At 37.6% G+C, this 18,528-nt stretch overlaps 1 protein-coding gene across 1 annotated transcript in view; it reads right to left on the reverse strand.

Moving 5' to 3' along the window:
• Positions 1 to 1,623: 1,623 nt before the first annotated feature.
• Positions 1,624 to 18,528, reverse strand: part of LOC306877444 (obscurin-like) — a gene marked incomplete at its 5' end in the record, with an annotated part of 30,263 nt that continues 13,358 nt past the window's right edge. Inside the window, 18 exons of the mRNA XM_079429214.1 lie at positions 1,624 to 2,340; positions 2,620 to 2,889; positions 6,275 to 6,541; positions 6,679 to 6,783; positions 6,893 to 7,054; positions 7,417 to 7,570; positions 7,705 to 7,817; positions 11,475 to 11,741; positions 13,697 to 13,963; positions 14,467 to 14,736; positions 14,849 to 15,115; positions 15,234 to 15,503; positions 15,586 to 15,861; positions 16,140 to 16,415; positions 16,499 to 16,774; positions 16,869 to 17,144; positions 17,374 to 17,646; positions 17,724 to 17,999. Coding sequence (XP_079285340.1) covers positions 2,330 to 2,340; positions 2,620 to 2,889; positions 6,275 to 6,541; positions 6,679 to 6,783; positions 6,893 to 7,054; positions 7,417 to 7,570; positions 7,705 to 7,817; positions 11,475 to 11,741; positions 13,697 to 13,963; positions 14,467 to 14,736; positions 14,849 to 15,115; positions 15,234 to 15,503; positions 15,586 to 15,861; positions 16,140 to 16,415; positions 16,499 to 16,774; positions 16,869 to 17,144; positions 17,374 to 17,646; positions 17,724 to 17,999 — 4,076 coding nt within the window. The 3' untranslated portion in view covers positions 1,624 to 2,329. The remainder of the gene's footprint in view (positions 2,341 to 2,619; positions 2,890 to 6,274; positions 6,542 to 6,678; positions 6,784 to 6,892; positions 7,055 to 7,416; positions 7,571 to 7,704; positions 7,818 to 11,474; positions 11,742 to 13,696; positions 13,964 to 14,466; positions 14,737 to 14,848; positions 15,116 to 15,233; positions 15,504 to 15,585; positions 15,862 to 16,139; positions 16,416 to 16,498; positions 16,775 to 16,868; positions 17,145 to 17,373; positions 17,647 to 17,723; positions 18,000 to 18,528) is intronic.

Here is an 18,528-nt window from a genome sequence, read left to right on the forward strand (position 1 = left end):
CAACGTTTGAAACTGATGATGCAGTAGAGAACATGTTACTAAATCACATGTCTGACTTGGTACATTCTCCAAGGTCCGACTTCATCAATCTCAGTAGGACTTCTCACACTAGTGTGCTTATGCAACAGGACCAACCCAGGCCCATGTTTTTCAGAGGTTATGTAATAGTCTTGGTAGTGCTTGTTTTGAATAATACACCGCCTTTTCAATATTCTCATAGATGCACGAGAGGGGTCACAAATGCACTTCTCTTCACGTGTAATTGTTGAATAAGAAACGTGTAATACTACTTTGTTCTCCAAAACAAAATGTTATAGTGGGTAGGCTTCAGTGCTTGTAGCTTTGTGAATTGTTTCACTTGTATTGTCTGCAATGAGCAAGTAGTCAGTTTCCTCATAGCCTATTTTAATGTGCTCTACAGCAAGTCTTTTATAGGCACTCGGGGCATTATAAAGAAAAATGAAGACGAATTAAAAACGTACTGCCTTAAAACTTAGGCTGCACCGATTCTTACATTTTATTTGAATGCTTATGGCTCCCTCTAGTCACATTAAGAATTTTTTTTCAATAATAAGATGAAATGGCCTATGCAAATAATCTTTGACCAAATGTTAATACGTTTAAACAGACACAAATTTAATTTAAAGTCAGTGTGAAAATGTAATATATCACTTAAAATGACTAAGAGCCATCAAAACTAATTGGTCACTATTTTGGATAAACATACATATTACCTTTTTTTTTTATTTAATTTTTTATGAAAATGTATAGTGCTTTTTTTAATGCACTGCTTATAGCTTATGTTTCTAAACTGGAATTTTTTTTTTTATCCAGTTTATTTTTCCCGTAAGGGTGTGCGCGTAAATTTGTAAAATGTAAATTTGATGCGTCTGGCTTCCAGTGTCAGATGTAAAAACAGCTCGTTTTGCTGCTTGATATTGCAAATTGGTGTGTCTTACCATATTATTTTAATGCATCATCTTAACTATGAACACAGGTTTGTAGTGCAAAACGTTATTATCTTTCTTTGTTAGCAGCTAATGAACCGGAAGTCTCGCACATTCACAGAAAACGGATTACTTCCGTGTTTAAAAATAAGGTGAGACCCCCCCCCCCCCCCCCCCACCCCACCCCAGCCTTTTTCCAAAACTGCTTCTAAAACTAGGGTTCTGGGATGTGGTATGTATTAATTAAAACAACAACAACAACAAACAAAAACATTAATTTAGGTGTTATGATTCAGACAATGGAGTTCAATGGTAATGGAGGTTGGCTACACAATTAAGACAAAGCAAGTAAAAACTTCCTGGTGTTTGTGACCTGTTAAGATACAAACCATTACAAATAACCACAATGACTATTATTATTATTTTATTTTTTCTGTAACACACTAGAGAATGCACTGGTAAAATATAGAAAAGTTTAAGAAAGTCATAGGCCGATCGGTTTGGAACAGAGTGAAGGTAAGTAGGAAAATAAAGAGAGAATGTAAGTCATGTACGTAGCTTTCCTTTCTGGATTGCAGTACAGTGTTTATCTTTAAGAGTGACATTTTGTCTGTGTACAGTACTGACAGTTCACTAATCAAAAAGAGACAATAGAACACTCAAGAAAATTAGTTTTCAAATTTTATTCAAAGATATTGCTTAACAAGGGAAAATTGCACTTTATTCGGCTACTTAAGTAAAAGGCAAGAATTGTGACATACCTTCTGATTACAACAGAAGCAAACAACTAAAACTATCAAAACCATTTATTTGCAAATGTTTCCCTACTTTGTAAAACGTCTGTATTCTTGAATTCAGTGTCTTTGTTATATATGCTGAAGTTACTTTCCGTCCCACCCCCTCTTTTGATCAGCTTTGGCCCTGAACATTCGCCTTAACCTCACATTAATCTGCATCCCACAAAACAAGAATTACAAAACAACACAAAGGATATTTATACAAGGATATACAATAGTACACAAATTTCAAAAGTAAATATCAAATTACTGTGCAAGAAATTTAAGCTGTAACAACATGGCTGAATTACACGTCTGGGTGTCTGGCCTGGTGTTGTTCATTTTGTGTAGCCTATAAAGCACAATGTGTTTGATCATAAATTTAGAGAAACTTAAAAATTATGTAATGAATGGTAAACCATGTAGAGCAGGATATAATGTGTAAAACATAGCATAACAAAGATTTTAAATTTGCATTTCAAATAAATGAATGATAGACCTCTCTCTTTCAGACACATTAAAACAGTTTCATCATTTCATTTGGTATTTTTTGTATTTAAATAGTGGCGTAGTTGAGTATTATGCACTATAAGTGCTTGTTGTTTCTCAGTGGTTACCTGCCAAAAATAAAAATAAAAATATTAATAAGTCAGCAGTCACTTGATAAACCCTTACCCTCTGCAGGATACCACTGCAAATCACATGGCCCAAGCTATTAGTGTGTATCAAGTTCTTATTAAAACAAGTCCAGACTCCATGTCTAAGAATAGGCATCAAAAACCTCTCCTATTCAGACTAAAGGTAATGATATAGTATATAATCACATACTGTATTGCAAACTTTTACTTGGCAATATATAAATGTGCATTATAACTATAACAAAATATATGACTTACTTATGACTCGCAGATGTGCAGTGCTTTTGACTCTCCCTGCGATGAAGCACACTGTGCCACTCATGTCTTCGGATGCTTGTTTGAGAGTGAGCCTATGAATGGTGCCCATTTTCTCCACCACAACTTTAGGACCAGGATGCAGCGTCTCCCCATTCAGGGTCCAGGTAGGTGCCTTGGCCACAGGCAAAGAGACTTCACATTCAAAGCAAGCATCTGCAGGAGCTGTCCCATCCACATCCTGCAGCTCTCTCACCATTAGGACTGACTGAGCTGTTTCAACAGAGGAAGTGCCAAACCATAGGCATGTTAAATTGGCTCAGCTATATACTGTAAATGCAATGTTTTTTAATTATTATTTATTAAAAGAAATAGAAGCAATTCCGATATAATAGCCTATTATTAATATTTCAAAAACAATATTTCACAGTCAAATTTAGCAAAATCATATTAACGGACATATAAGTGCACTTTGTATTTGACATTTTTAGCAAATCATATTTTGAAAATTGTAGATGTTTTTTTTAATGTATGAAACCAACATAAATATATGACATTTTTTAGCTTGGTAGATATTTTTTGAATTAGATTTTAGGCTAATTAATGAAATCCCTCAGTTTTTATGCTACTCTGATATACTATAATTCGTCAGGAAGAGAATAGGTACTATGTGTGTGGAAGGGAGACATCTGCCGGTTAATTCTAGTAACCACAGACCGCAGAGAACTTTTGGCGCCTAATTGAGTGACACGTGGCTGAGGGTAAGTTGAACGCCCAAAGCGGGCCAGAAATTTATTCGCCTAAAGTACCTAGAAATGCACAAATTGTTTAAGTAATTCGGCTATGAAACATGTTAAAAAGCATTTGACATGTATTTGGCGTATAATAAACGCTCGAATATCAAGACAATTAGGTAATTTCTCATGAGATTAGGTGTTTCATGTCGGATTAGTCTTTGTGCCAAGAAACGCATTTGGTTTTGTTTGGTTAATTAAGAACATCCCACCTAGGGGAGTGATTGGATGGTTTAAGTTGTTGCAACATCCGAAAAGATTATTGTCATTACATAGCATATATTTAAGGTTTTGTTGATATTATTCGTGTACGTTAGGGATGCAGCACTATTGAAATTCTGCTGCTTTATATGCAAGTTTTTGATCCACAACATTATAATGTACTGTACAAAAGATGGATAAATATTGTTTTGAAATCTTTGCCATAATCTCTTCCTATAGGTCAGGGATCCTCAAATCTGGGGGGTGTTCCAGAAAGCAGGGTTAATTTGCCATCTGCTAAACCCTGAACTCTGTTGATCAACCCAAACCTTGCTTACTCGAGGTATGCTGGTTCCAAAAACGCATCCGGGAGTAAGTTCATTCAACCCAGAGTATGTTCATGGCAGTGTTCATTTTGGCAGGCATTTTTGATTTAGTCTTAGTCTTTATCTTGAGACGAACAATAAAGCTAATTCTGATTCTGAAAGAAGTGTAAAGAGTTGTCTGTGGATTTGAGAGAAAGAACTATGGAAAAACATGGACAATCTCAAGACTACAAGTCCATCTCCAGAGATATTAATGTTCTTGTGTCCACTGTGTGCAATATCCATGGCACTGTAGCTAACCTCCCTGGACGTGGACGGAAGAGCAAAATTACAACAAAGGATTGTTTGAATGATGGATAAAGAACCCTGATTAACTTCCAAACACATTCAAGCTGATCAGCAGACACAGGGTACAACAGCGTCAGCTCGCACTATCCGTCACCATCTGAATGAAAAGCGACGCTATGGTAGGAGACCCAGGAGGACACCACTGCTGACACAAAGACATAAAAAAGAAAGACTGGAGTTTGCCAAAACTTATGTGACACAACCACAATCCTTCTGGGAGAATGTACTATGAGACAAAAGTAGAGCTTTTTGGTAAACGACATCATGGCACTGTTTACAGAAAAAGAAAAGAGGCCTTCAAAGAAAAGAACACAGTCCCTAGAGTCAAACATCAAAGATGTTTTGGGGTTGCTTTGCTGCTGCTGGCACTGGATGCCTTGACTGTGTGAACGGTATCATGAAATCTGATGATTACCAAAGAATTTTGCGGTGCAACATAGTGGCCAGTGTCAGAAAACTGCGTCTCCACCAGAGGTCATGGGTCTTCCAGCAGGACAATGACCCGAAACCCACTTCAAAAAGCACTCAGAAATGGTTACAAAGCGCTGGAGAGTTCTGAAATGGCCAGCAATGAGTCCAGATCTGAATCACATAGAACACCTGTGGAGAGATCTCAAAACAGCAGTTGGGAGAAGGCATCCTTCAAATCTGAATGACCTGGAGCAGTTTTCAAAAGAAGAGTGGTCCAAAATTCCAGTAGGTGTAAGAAACTCATTCATGGTTACAGGAAGCGATTGATTTCAGTTTTTTTTTCCAAAGGGGATGCTACCAAATATTAAGTTAAGGGTGCCAATAATTTTGCCCAGTGCATTTTTTGGGTTCTGTGTGGAATTGTATCAGATTTGACACTTCTTTTTTTTGTGTGTTGTTCCAATTAGTGTTGGGCAATATGCTCAGTCTTCATTTCGTCCTGTCGTCAGCCTGTGAGAATTTTTTAAATTAATTATTTACTTAGTTTCATTGCAGGTGTTGTGCCGAATTCTGACCCCCGCCAGATTATTACCCCCCTAGTATTGGTAGGTTTAGGGTTAGGTGTGGGTCAGGGATTAGGATTAGGTAATCAGGTAGCGATTTCAAGGAAGGGGGTAATAATTTGGCAGGGAGTCGAAAATGGGCACAACACTGGAAAATGATCCAACCCCAGCATAAAACTAAAAGCAGCCTAATGTTTTAAATGTGACTGAATTTGTATTTAACATGATAACAAATTAATAGAAATTAATTTCTAAGTTAATTTGTAAGTTACTAATTATAATGCTTACATTTCCCCGGTTAAAAAACAGCTACAGAAACGAGTAAAGGACATTACATTACCAAAGAACATCATCACAAGCTCAGCCTAGCGTGAGTTTATGCACGTTAAAAACACTCCTGTTACAATCAGTTAATCTACACTGCGTGATGAATAAATCTCTTATACATTACTTGCATCGCACGTACATCTACACTTTGTTGTTTATAATGAGAGAACTCGCGAGGCAGAATTCAGTCAGCGCACGCTGAACAACTGAACTCCACTGTTCAGCGATGACTCATTTGAACTGTTTAAAAGAGAAGAGAAGATGCTACACCATGGTAAACATGCCCCCGTCCCAACTATTTTGAGACCTGTAGCAGGCATCAAATTTGAAATGAGCTCATTTTGTGCATAAAATTGTAAAATTTCTCAGTTTAAACATTTATGTTATCTATGTTCTATTGTGAATAAAATATTGGCTCATGTCATTTGAAATTCTTTAATTTTCATTTTATTCAAATTTAAAAACGTCCCAACACTTCAGGAATTCAGGTTGTGTAGACAAAAAACATTAGTTTGTTATGCAAACAATGTGACTCCATATAATAACAGAACAAATCTGATCATTAACTCTAAATGAACAACTGACTGACAGTTGAACTATTGATTTTTTCTTTTTCTTTCTTCATTTTTTATATGACAGTGCTGTCAATCAATCCATAATTGGTGTAAAAGGGCTGAATTTGCCTCACCTTCAACAGTTAGTTTTGCTGAAGAAGTGTAGTTTCCAACTTGGACACTGTAGGTGCCCTCATCTTCTAGCAACACCTGCTGAATCACAAGTTTTCGATAGCACCCTTCACTGCAGATCTCAAAGCGCTCTGAGGGCAGGATGACATTCGGTCCCTTATACCAGCGAATGCTGCAACGAGGATTGGTCACAGTGCAGTCCAGTATGACGCGGGTTTTTTCCAGAGCAGTCTTGTCCTGAAGTGGTTTCGCAATGTTTGCTGGTAGTGCTGTGGAAATGAAAAGTTGTAGTTTTAAGTCAGTTTGAAGTTAATTCTTGACATGTCATAGCATCTGTGACTTGTCATCAAAGGGGGTGACTAGCTTTGGATTTGTATTGAATGCTTGACTTAAATTAAATACAGACCTTCCACCTCAAGGTAAGCTGTAGTCTCAACATTCTTGGTAACAAACTTGATCTCTCCAGAATCGTCTTCTTTAACATTGCATATGAGGAGGAAGTGCTTTTTCCCTAAGTAGGAAAAAAATGGTACAGAAAATTTATGATCAGATAATGATTTAAATATTTTCTGGTTAATTTTTGGAAAAGGGTAAAGTTTAGCAACAGGTGCTAGAATAACCTTCCTGACGGATCTTAATGGTGCTGGTTGGTTTTATCTTCTCGCCATTCTTCAACCACTCTCCGGGCACATCGTCCAGGGACACTTCACACATGAACACTGCATTCTGACCTTCTTGAATATCCAGATCCTCTAAGCTTTGTAGTATCTCAAGCTCCCTCTCTGTTGAAATGTTAATAAACATAAAAAGGAATTGCCTTATTTTATAATGTAGGCTGCTCATTTAAAACAAAGCAAGGGTAAATGCTTCCCATTTTGTTAAATTCACCTCTGTACCAGTAGATGGCAATGTTGTACTTAGAGTGAATTACTTCAGCAGCGGCATTAAGATTTAAGATTTAGTTTTAAATAGTGCTGTCAAACAATTAATCGCGATTAATCGCATCCAAAATAAAAGTTTTTGTTTACATAATACATGAGTGTGTACTGTGTATATTTATTAGGCCTATATATTAATACACAATAAATTATTTAACTAATCAGGAAAGGATATAATCTGCAGATTAATGAAGTGATAATCTTACCATAGATATCCACTGAACAGGATGTTGTGGCATCCCCGGCATCACACGCATATAAACCAGAGTCTCCCAGCTCACACTTCAGTATCTGTAGAAAACACTTTCTTCCCATTGAGTAAATGCGATGATTTTTTCCTGGTTTAAGATGAACTTCATTCTGAAAGAAAAAAACATCCCCCCCTTCATTTTGATAATTTTTTCAAATTATTTGCAGTTATTGGCTTGGGACGTTATGATTTTTAATTTACAGCAAAAAGATATTTGTTTTCTGAGGATGCCATGTTATTTTACCTTTGTCCACTTGACGTCCACGTTGTGGCGTGAGAGCTCACATTCAAGGGTCACACCAGATCCCTCTGGTTGCCTGATATCCTCAAGCTTTTTCAGAATTGATACTGGAATTTCTGAGGAAGCAAAGGAGTCTTGTCAGCCTTTTGTCGCAGAACATTGCTTTATGAAATCATGTTAGATATACACATTTTATTAGGCAAAACCAGAACCAATGACAAAATCATTTTGATCAAACTTGAAAGGCTATGATCTTCAAAGCCAGTCAATATTTCTTATTATTTTTAACAATTTACTTCTGGTTGCCCCGTTTGACTTTTGAGATCACATGAGTCAGCTGTGCACATATCAATCTGTTGAGTACAACAGGAGCTTATCGTTTAACCATACCTCAGCTTTGTGCCTAGAGGACTTTGAGATGAGTCCTTTGTTGTTGTGGCGTTTACACGTTATTGTCATCCTCAGTGACAGCTCTGTGACTCCAAAGGATAAACCCTATTGAGTGACTTGGCATAGAAGAGATTACCTTACACCGGCACCTTATGCTTGTGAATGTTTGAAATGTTTCAGTAGCTGTAGTCTGATCATGTGATCATGAGTCTGTCCATATCTTTTTATATGTGTAACCTGACACATGGTAAGAGCAGTAGCAAAGCTGTCTGTCCATGCCATTGTACTGTCATCAGCGTCTGAAATTTAACCAGTTTGAGACTTACCTCATTGCTCTGGACTGTCTTACCTCCTACGACTTCTTGATCATGGCCAAATTCCACCCCATATATGTTAATTGTTGCAAAAGCAATTACGAAACAAGATACAGATTATTGCAAGCCTAATAGTTAATATGAGTATAAGCATTGCCTTCATAGGTTATTTAAGGATTTTGGATGTGTTTCAGATAATTTAGGGTGGCTGTTTTTGTACGGTAGGGTGTTGGAGAGAAGGTGTGTGGTAAAGTGATACGGGTGGTTTAAATCCGTGGCTAAATCTTACAGAACTGCTAAATCACTTCAGCATTTGTGTAATTTCTGCACCACTAGTTCACAAGCAGGTTTTCTAAACTGATAATAAATAACCCTTCAAAATAAGAGTTGTGCTGCCCTGAACTCATGTCATCGGTTGAGCCTGGAGTTGATGTCAGGCAGCTTAAAAAAACAAAGTAATGTTTTAATGGTGCCACAAAGCCAAATAGAAGTCAGCCTATCAATTACATACTTTTAGTTGTCCTTTCACTTTAAACTAGAAAGTATTTTAACACTGAATCCCAGATGAGTATTTTAAATCTAAATTTCCAGTTTATGTGTCTAAAAAAAATCCTTGAAAGATGAATTTACTTAAGTAACCCTGCATAAGATATTAAAGAGGTCATGAATTGCATTTTTTTTAAAAAGTTTTATAATGTTCTCTGATGTCTATTTAGAATGTTAGCAAGATTTTTACATCAAAAAACATAATTTAGTTATAATTAGTTAAAAATAAATCCACAATAAAATGAAGTGAACAAACTAACATTGTCTTGCTGGCACGATCTGGAGCTTCCTCAAAAATAATGTTTATCCATGCTTTTGACTAGCTCAATGCAACGCGACTAAAGGTGATAGAACCCGCTATAATCAGTATATTGATTCTGTCTACACTGGATGCGGAAAGTGCTCACGTCAGAAATAGAATGAGGCACCACTTTGCTGTCTGGGATTTGCCATATTGCGCTGTCTGGTGTAATCGGTGTCTAGTGTAAACAGAATAACAGATCATAAAGGGTTCTGTTGTCTTTAGTCACATATTGCTGATTGCAATGACAGTTTTTTTTTTTCTCAATGAAATTTTGTTGATCTTCTACAGAGGCGGTTTTGGACTAACAAGGAAGATTTGAGTTCTGACTCTTACAGGATGCTTTTATAGTACAATGAGCTCTTGTATGTCAAAAGATCAAGGAAAACATTATTTCTCAATTCATGACCCCTTTAAGACTTGTTCTCAGATAATGTGTTTTTAACAAGTGTATTTTGTCTTACTGCATTGTCTTAATATTTTATGCTGTGTTGCTTTTCTAGTACATTTTTCTTGTTTTCACAAATTATTTAAACTGCCCTTGACTAAAGATTATTCTGAAGCATTTGAAGCATTAGTCGACTAATTACTCGTTTATTATTAAATCATTTAAATCATTAAAATGAGCCTTTAATTGCTTACATTGCCTGATAAATTCTCAAGCGCATGCATAAAGCTTGCCACAGCACACCGACATAAGTAGCCTAATGATAGAATGTGTCAGGGAAAAACAGTAAGGAGGCCGCATTAACATTTTAATTGACTAATTCATTGATAAACTAGTGCTTTCTTTGTTTTCTGTTTAAGAGAAGTCGGTGACACTGACTCGTCATCTCTGCAGTAGTGGATATGCCTGTATGCGTGCTTCATACAGACAGGGACGTCCCTGTCTGCCCTGTCCCTGTCTGACCCCCTTGCGTGGTGCAACTGGTGCAGTCTCTCTACCTCGCACCGGGCCCTGCGTCAGCTAAGGAAGGCCCTGCATACAGATTACATAATTTGAGAATATTTGTTTTCCATTTAAATTTTCATTTGAAAGTAGACATTTCACTCATAGATCTATTTTTTATGTCTGTAAGGCAAGCGTACACAGAGTTTTGGAGTTTTGCGCTCAAGTTCACAGACCGAGATGGCAGAAAGCGCATCCTGTTTGCTTTCATTATTTTACAAAAGCGCAATGTTTTGTTGTTATTGTGAGTGCACACAAATAAACGTAGAGTTTTTACAGATTCTAAAGATGTATTACTCTTATCTTTATGACCAAAAATGAATTTTAAGAGCAAGTGAGCACACCGGCACCTCCATCTGTCCTGCAGTGAGCGCTACTGTTCAGACACACTCCAGAGACACTTGAACAGCGCACATTTCTCTAGGTTAACATTAGATTGAGCAGCAATGTAAAGTTGCTGCTACTAACATATTTCAGATGATAAATCATATTTGAGGTCGATGTATGGCAAGTGTTTGGGTGTCCTGCCCAATGTACTGTATTAGCCTACCGCATAGACTAGCCGTTAATGATCTGTGGATTTTAATTTTTTCTGCGACCTAATAGTTATGGGGCAGTACTAATTTAAACAATATTAAAAACTACATAAGCTGTCATTTTTTGTAGTGAACAAAATTACAGTACATCACATTTAAAGGGATATATCACCCTGGTGTTATTCTAAAGAAGTATGCACCTCTTTTCTTTTTCAGACCACAAAAGGAAAAATAATGTAAAAATAAAAATTCTGCTCAGGCTTATCCACATAATCACATAAATCTTGATAAATCAAAATTAATAATACAACCCCCCCCCACACACACACAAACCACAACACCTAGAAAAACCAAAAAGTATCTGTGTACTTTCTTCTCTGAGGTGAGTATCTCCAGACCCTAACTCCAGTTGTCAGATGACAGTCAGAATGAAAGCTGAGGATGTGAGTATGCAAACTCATTTTGTTGTTGCTACAACTGGAACACAACAAATATATTTACTACAGAGAAGAAAGAGCAAGTTGCATGGGATCATTTTGTGGTCAAGTTTGTAGCTGGTTGCTTTTCACTGCCATTACAGTATGTAGATGAAGATATTTTAGAATATTTCTCCTTTTGTGGGCATATAGCATTAGAACAACACCTGGTAAATAATGACTTAACTTTCCTTTTGCGGTGAACTGCCCTTTTATGTTTCTGCTATAAAAATAGTTTAATTTATTTTATTTGCACAATACCTTTAACTTCCAATCTTGCTTGTGATCTGATGTTCTCAACAGAGAATATGTAGGTGCCAGTGTCATCCAAGGTCAGGTTTGAGATGGTTAGGCTGTGTACTCGTCCTTTTGCAGTCATACGCAAGCGGTTGTTGTTTTTGAGAATGTGCCCATCCTTCTGCCACACACCATCCACATTGCCATGTGACAGCTCCAACTCAAAAGAAGCCGTCTCTCGTTCGTAAGTCTGGATCTCACTTAGACCTTTCCGAATCTTGATTTTTCGTGCTGTGTGAGAAGCACAGGTTGTTAACGGCAAAAAAAGTATTTTTCAATGGTGATGCAATTACATTTGAGAGAATTGTTTAGAAAAGAAAGAGAGATTAAGATGAAAGCTAAAGGTAATAAAGAGAAAAAATAGAGCAACAGAATTAGAATGACATGGTTTTGTCCACTTGGTGTTAGCAATACACTAAATCCTGCCTTCGATCAGGGCTATGCCAACATTTTTTTTTTTAAGTTTTCCAAAACAGACTGGCAGACAGGCATTCCCTGTGGAAAAGAGGGGTTTATTTTAGAGAGTTGGTGACACCACCCTAGATTTTGAAGGCCAGTGCATACATTTAGCTGGAATGAAAACAGATCCAGATTCATAGTTGGTGCCAGGAACAGCCAAAGTGCAGACTTTCTCTCATCACTTGCTCATTTGTACAACACAGCTTCATCGCCTTGATCTATCCTGAATGGAATGTATATCACTAGTAATTAATTGTTTATTTTCTAAAGAGTAAATTAAAGGAACACTCCACTCTTTTTGAAAATAGGTTCATTTTCCAACTCCCCAAGAGCTAAAATACAGAGTTGCACACTTAAAAACAAAGCCCACTAAACAGTGACCGTGTGCTGATTCTGACTGCGTCTCTCACATAGATTGACAAAGGAGTATACTTTAAAGGCTTGTGCACTCAACTCTTTGCCAAATGGAGCGTTGTGCTCGTGTATCCTATTTCTCTCATTCGGCACAAATCCAAATATTCCATAATTCCATAATTTTTATAAAGTACCAACTTTAGCAATGCTGGAACTGATGTGTTTTGTGTGTGTGTGTGTGTGATGCGATCACTTCAACTGTTTCCTTGTACCAACAGAATCAACTTTAATCACTTATCGTCTTAATGCATATTTGTGTACACTCACAATGAAAACAAAACCATTTGAGTTTCCTTTCTGTGAACAAATTAAGCCTGTCACAAAAATGAACTGAAACTCAGCATATATAGGCTATGTTACATGTCGCACTGTTTTTTCCCCTTGTTTATCTGTTAACTAAATCAAATATATTTCAAAAATGTATTCATTTTATGTATATATGTACTGCAGATTATATATATATATAATGTAATATAATATTTATTATTACTACTGTACTACTCTCTGTTCAAAGTAAATTAAAAGAAACCGAGCATAGTAGATTTGTTGTTTTTTCCCTGTTGTGCTGAAGTCGTATCGAGCCGTGACCCCCGAACCGAGGTACGTACCGAACCGAAACTCTTTGGTCATTTTTGAGCAAGATGCTAATGGTCTAATCAGATTCAATGATCTATACTAAGCTACGCTAAAAGTGCTACCGCCAGACCCGGAGATCGGCTGAATGGATTCGAAAACGGTAAAACTCAACTGTTTAGCTCTTGGGGAGTTGGAAAATGAGCCTATTTTCAAAAAAAGTGGAGTGTTCCTTTAATTTTATCTTGAAACGTTACATTGAGAGATATTCAAAATCTTGTATGGTAGGTTTGAAATAAGACTAATTAGTGTATTGAAGGCAATGGAAATCAGTTGTGAGTAGAGCCACATGAAACTTTTATCCTCCTCTCATAATATCTGTGTTTCACAGGCAACTAAGAGGAATTAAAAGGTTACTTAGCCAGGACCTTTTACCAGCTCTTGATCCAGTTCTCATTTGCCATGCTTAATTAAATTATCATAACTTTTCTGATCTAATGTCAATACAGAAAGCTGTTTGCCAGAACTCAGTAAGTAGTTTGCCAGTCACCTGTTTGCTGCTGTCAAACCGTGGAACAAGTGTCACTAAAGTAGCTGCCTCCTGCTCACATTACTCTTGGTCACTTGATTCAGTTTGTTTAAGACAACAACATCGCAACGGGCAGTAATGAGGGACCATCACTGTAAAGAAATGCTAACAACAGCACATAGTGAGAAAGAAAGCAGCAGTACAGACTTACGTTCCACAGTGAGCTTGGCTTGTGTGCGGTCATGAAGCGTTTCACAGCAGTAGGTGCCCCTGTCTGAAAGGGTGAGTTTGTGGATTGTTAGAGAACGTTTTTGGCCATTCTGCTTCAGGGTGAATTTGGACCCTGCATGTATAACCACTCCTTGTCTCATCCACTGCACCTCCGCAGTCTCAAGGCTGACCTCCACCTCAAGTGTTGCCTCACCAAACTCCTCTGCAACCACCGGGTCCATGCTCTTTGTGAAAAGCACCTGTGCCTCTGAATACAGATAAGGTTAAATGATAAGATCTTTTCCCATAGCATTTTAACACTTTAGAAAAGTCTTTATATTTGAAAACCAATGAGCAGAGCCAATGAGAATGACATTATTTAATGTGCTTGGAGTACAGCTCCTCATTCTACATTGCTATGTGCTGTAGTAACACTTGCCTCTGTCAGTTAAGAGTGGAATTCTAACTGGAGAAGCTGTTAAGCACAAGCCATCATAAGCACCTTTTCAACAATTCAGGCATGTCTGAAAGGGTCCTTATTAAACTCAAACATGTTGACATGGCATTAAAGACCTGCACTGGCTCCTAAAATATACCATTCTCTGCATTCCAAATATTATTTTGAAGACAAATGTAGAAAATTACTCATTAGTTAATTGGTTACTTCATAGGTTGATGCTAAGAATACATGTTCATAAGTCACATTCTGATTGATTTGTAAGCAAACGAAAATTAAATAGGGAAGTCAAATAATAATGGATGGTATTCTACCTTGGACCTGTAGGATAGCTCTGGAAATCACACCTTCAGCCTCGGCTGTCAACTTGCAGCTATCTGAGACTTGGCATTTGTTTATATGCAGCATGTGGCATAATCCGTTACTTGAGATGTTGAACTTCTCATTTGATGAAATTGGCTGGCCATTCTTAAACCAGGCCAACTTTGCATCCTCTGGAGATACCACACACTTAAATGTTGCGTCTTCTCCTTCCATGACAGTTATGTTGTGTAGCTCGGCAATAAACTCCACAATGCGAGGAACTTGGGACAAGAAGAGAAGGAAATTGGCACTAAATTAATATACGATTCATTCATGATTTCAGGTCAAGCTTTATGCAGATTAACGGAAGTTCTTTGGTAGAATTTAACTTACTGTTGACCACTACAGTTGCTGATGTCCTTTCATCTTTAGATTCACAAGCATACTCTCCTGCATCATTTTCTGTGACATCATGTATTGTCAGGCTTCGCACTCGACCCTCAGCTCTGATTGTAAAATGTCTGTTTGGTGCAATCTCTTGACTGCCCTTGAGCCACTGAACATCTCCTTTTGACTTGTACAGTTCACATTTTAAAACCACATCACTATCTTTGAGTCCCACTACATTTTCTAGTGGTTTGGAGAATTTCACCTTCATTGCTGATTAGGATACAATGTCGACAACATTTTACTAGAGATCTTTTACAAGCAGTCACACTTTACAAGCAATAACACTTTGTAGAATTGTATAATTTCACAGCCCATTCCCTGGTCTTACCTTTAACATGGACACTGAAATGCATCTCGTCAGATCCCACATGACACATGTATTCTCCAGTATCACTTCTCTTAAGTGGGTTAATAGTGAGTTGGTGGGTGTTACCATCACTTGTTGTGTGGAAACGATCACCTCTAACTGGATCACGGCCTTTCTGCCATTTAACTGGGGCATTGACCCTGTTAACAGTGGCACATAGTGTCACACTGTCTTCCTCATAGGCTGAAATATTTGTTATTTCATCTTTTTTGATGAATTTGAATGGTGGTTCTATGAAAAAAAAAGTTATTATTTGCACAGTGTTTTAATTGACACATTTGAAATTGTGTTTTCTTGGCTATGCTACTGGTACCTTCAACTGTTAGTCTAGTTATCATCTTGTCATCAATGGCATCGCAAATATACTCTCCAGAGTTTGATGTCTGAAGTCCTGATATCACAAGCTTCCTAGTTGTGTCTCTGCTTTCAATATGTGTCCGTGAATCCTCTTGCAGTAAACGTCCATTGAAGTACCACTGGACTATAGCATTTACTCTAGATACCTCACATTCCAGGATAAGCTCATCTCCTGTCATTAAAATGTGGTGTTCTGGCTTCTCTGAATTTCCAACAATGGACACTGGAGCCTCTGAGCAAAAATAATTAGTTATTTTTTAGAGTACACTGTCAAAAATATTTGTGCAAAAATCTTTAGGAGGAACAGCAGTTTGTCAATGGGGTAGTACCCTCAAAGGTACGGTGTACCTTATCTATGCCTAATGGTACCATAAGTGGGTAGATAAGATACAAAAGTGTACTTTTGAGGGTACTGCCCCAATGACAAGGTAATGGTAAAGTTTTGTATATTTACTTTGAACTGTACGTGCATGTTTTTCATTATTTACATTGCATTTTAACAAGCAGTACCTTCTACAGTAACACCGAAGACGAATTTATCATCTTGTGCATCACATATGTACTCCCCTGAGTCCTTCAACTCAGCGCTCAGGACAATGAGGGATCTGAATATCCCTTCCTCTTCACAGATGAAATGCTCATTTCCCTCAATCTTCTCATTGTCTTTAAGCCACCAGACCACCCCATTTGGTCTTGAGATCTCACATTTTAACACAATGGCATCAGACACTACAAATCTGCGTTTTGTTTCTATGTCAGCTTTCCGCAGAATTTTTAGTGGTGGATCTGGAAGGAAGAGGGTAAAATTTTAGTTAGTTGCAGTGACGGATTCATCAAAGCATTTTAATCTGCTTATCACAGAAATGTACCTTTGATTTTCACTAGGAAATCCATCACATCATCTCTAGCATCACAGACATATTGCCCTGCATCTTCAAGAGCTGCAGAGTGAATGGTTAACTGTCGACTTGTGCCATCCTCTGTGATAGTTATGTTGCTGTTCTCTTCAATCTCTTCTGCATCCTTCTTCCAACTAACTTCAGCATTTGGTCGAGAAACTTCACACTCAAGAACCACAATGTCTCCAACAAGTTTCTCTACTCCATAGGCCATTTTCCTCGGCCGAATAAATCTAACTGGTGGCTCTGCATGAAGGAATAAAGTCATTACAGACATTGAGAACTGAAGCTGTTTTATTATTATTAATATGGATTATTAAATAGAGGGTCTTTGACACACCTGCGATGTTTACAAAGAAGGTCACTGAGTCATCAGCAGTGTCACAGACATATTCTGCAGAGTCTTTAACGGTAGGTTTTGGGATAATAAGTCTCCTATAGACACCATCAACTTCCAGAATTAGGCTGTCACTCTCCTCCACTTCAAGTCCATCTCGATACCAACGTACAGTGGCGTTTGGTCTAGAGATTTCACAGCTCAGGACCATCCTCTCAGAAGTCTGTTGGCAAAGTTCCATTTGGGACTGGCTTGGAGAAACTATGCGCACAGGTGGTTCTATAGGGAAACATGACATCAAAATGGACCTTATTTACTTTTTTAATTCATGTTCCTGGTCATTTTCACTTTGGGAAAATTCATCAATGCATGGTATTCCAAGATAAAAAAAAGTTTTCGTAATCTGTTATCCAACTGAATATCTTGATCTGATCTGCTGCAACAACTTTCCTTCTGGCTGACATCAGAAATCTCTACATGCAATATAATTTAAACCTAAATTCGATACCTTTAATGTTTAGATTGAAGAATATTGAGTCATCAGCTGTGTCACAGACATATTCTCCAGAGTCCTCAACACCACTGCGCAGAATTTTTAGTCGTCTGTACGGACCCTCTGACTTTAGCTTTATGTTTTCACTCTCCTGTAGTTTCTGTCCATCCTTGAACCATGTCACCTTTCCATTTGGTCGTGAAAGTTCACAGCTGAGGACAATTTCTTCCGGAACATAGCGATCAAGGTGGACATCTTCCTTGGGATATACAATCATCACTGGAGGTTCTGTGAAGCAAAAGAAAATAGTTACACAGCCTTGTAAATTTAATCAGATTTTGAGTTGTTGGTATGAATATACTCACCTCTTACATTAACTTTAAATGTTAAGGCACTATCTCCAGCACGACAGGTATACGTCCCGGAATTTGAGAGTTGAGCTGACAGGACGATCAGTCTTCGTATAATATTTTCTGCCTCTATGAGGATGTTGTCACTAGGCTTTAGCTCTACTCCATCCTTGTACCATTGTGCAGTAGCATCTGACCTGGACACTTGACAGCAAAGGAGTAGATTGTCTAGTTCCACAATATTTCTGTGCAGATCATCTTCTGCTACGTAGGCAAATGTCACAGGAGGTGCTGCAATGAAAAGGAAATGGACCTTAGTTTTATGTTGTGCTGCATTTAATTTGTCACAAGTATGACGTGAAGCATGCAATTCAAGCACTGATGATGATTGCATGGGCAGCCCTTTAAAACGTTCTCCACTCTAAAAGCCACATGTTATACAAAGGAAAAGAGAATACAGTTAATGACAGCTTTGTGAGAATTAAGTGTTGTTAAGCACAGATAATAAAGGTACATGCTTGCCCAGCATAAATGGTTTCTTTTAAAATAAAGAGAAACAAGATGCTGGTTAAATAGCATTTAAGAATAGTAGTAGTTGGTGGAAATGCTGCAAACAAACTTGTGAAGCTTCAGATATATTCCTGCATTAGGGAAATGGTTAAGGAGCCCATAAAGCAGCAAGAATGGATCTGTTGAAAGGTAGAGAAGAATGCTTTCACCCAATGAAAACAGAACTCTACAAAATGATGTATTTGTTAGTTATATAACAGAATACTTTAGATATTGTATGTCACCTTTAACATCCACAAAAAATTCGCTG

Source organism: Barbus barbus, assembly GCF_936440315.1.
Source record: "Barbus barbus genome assembly, chromosome: 11".
Lineage (NCBI taxonomy): Eukaryota > Metazoa > Chordata > Actinopteri > Cypriniformes > Cyprinidae > Barbus > Barbus barbus.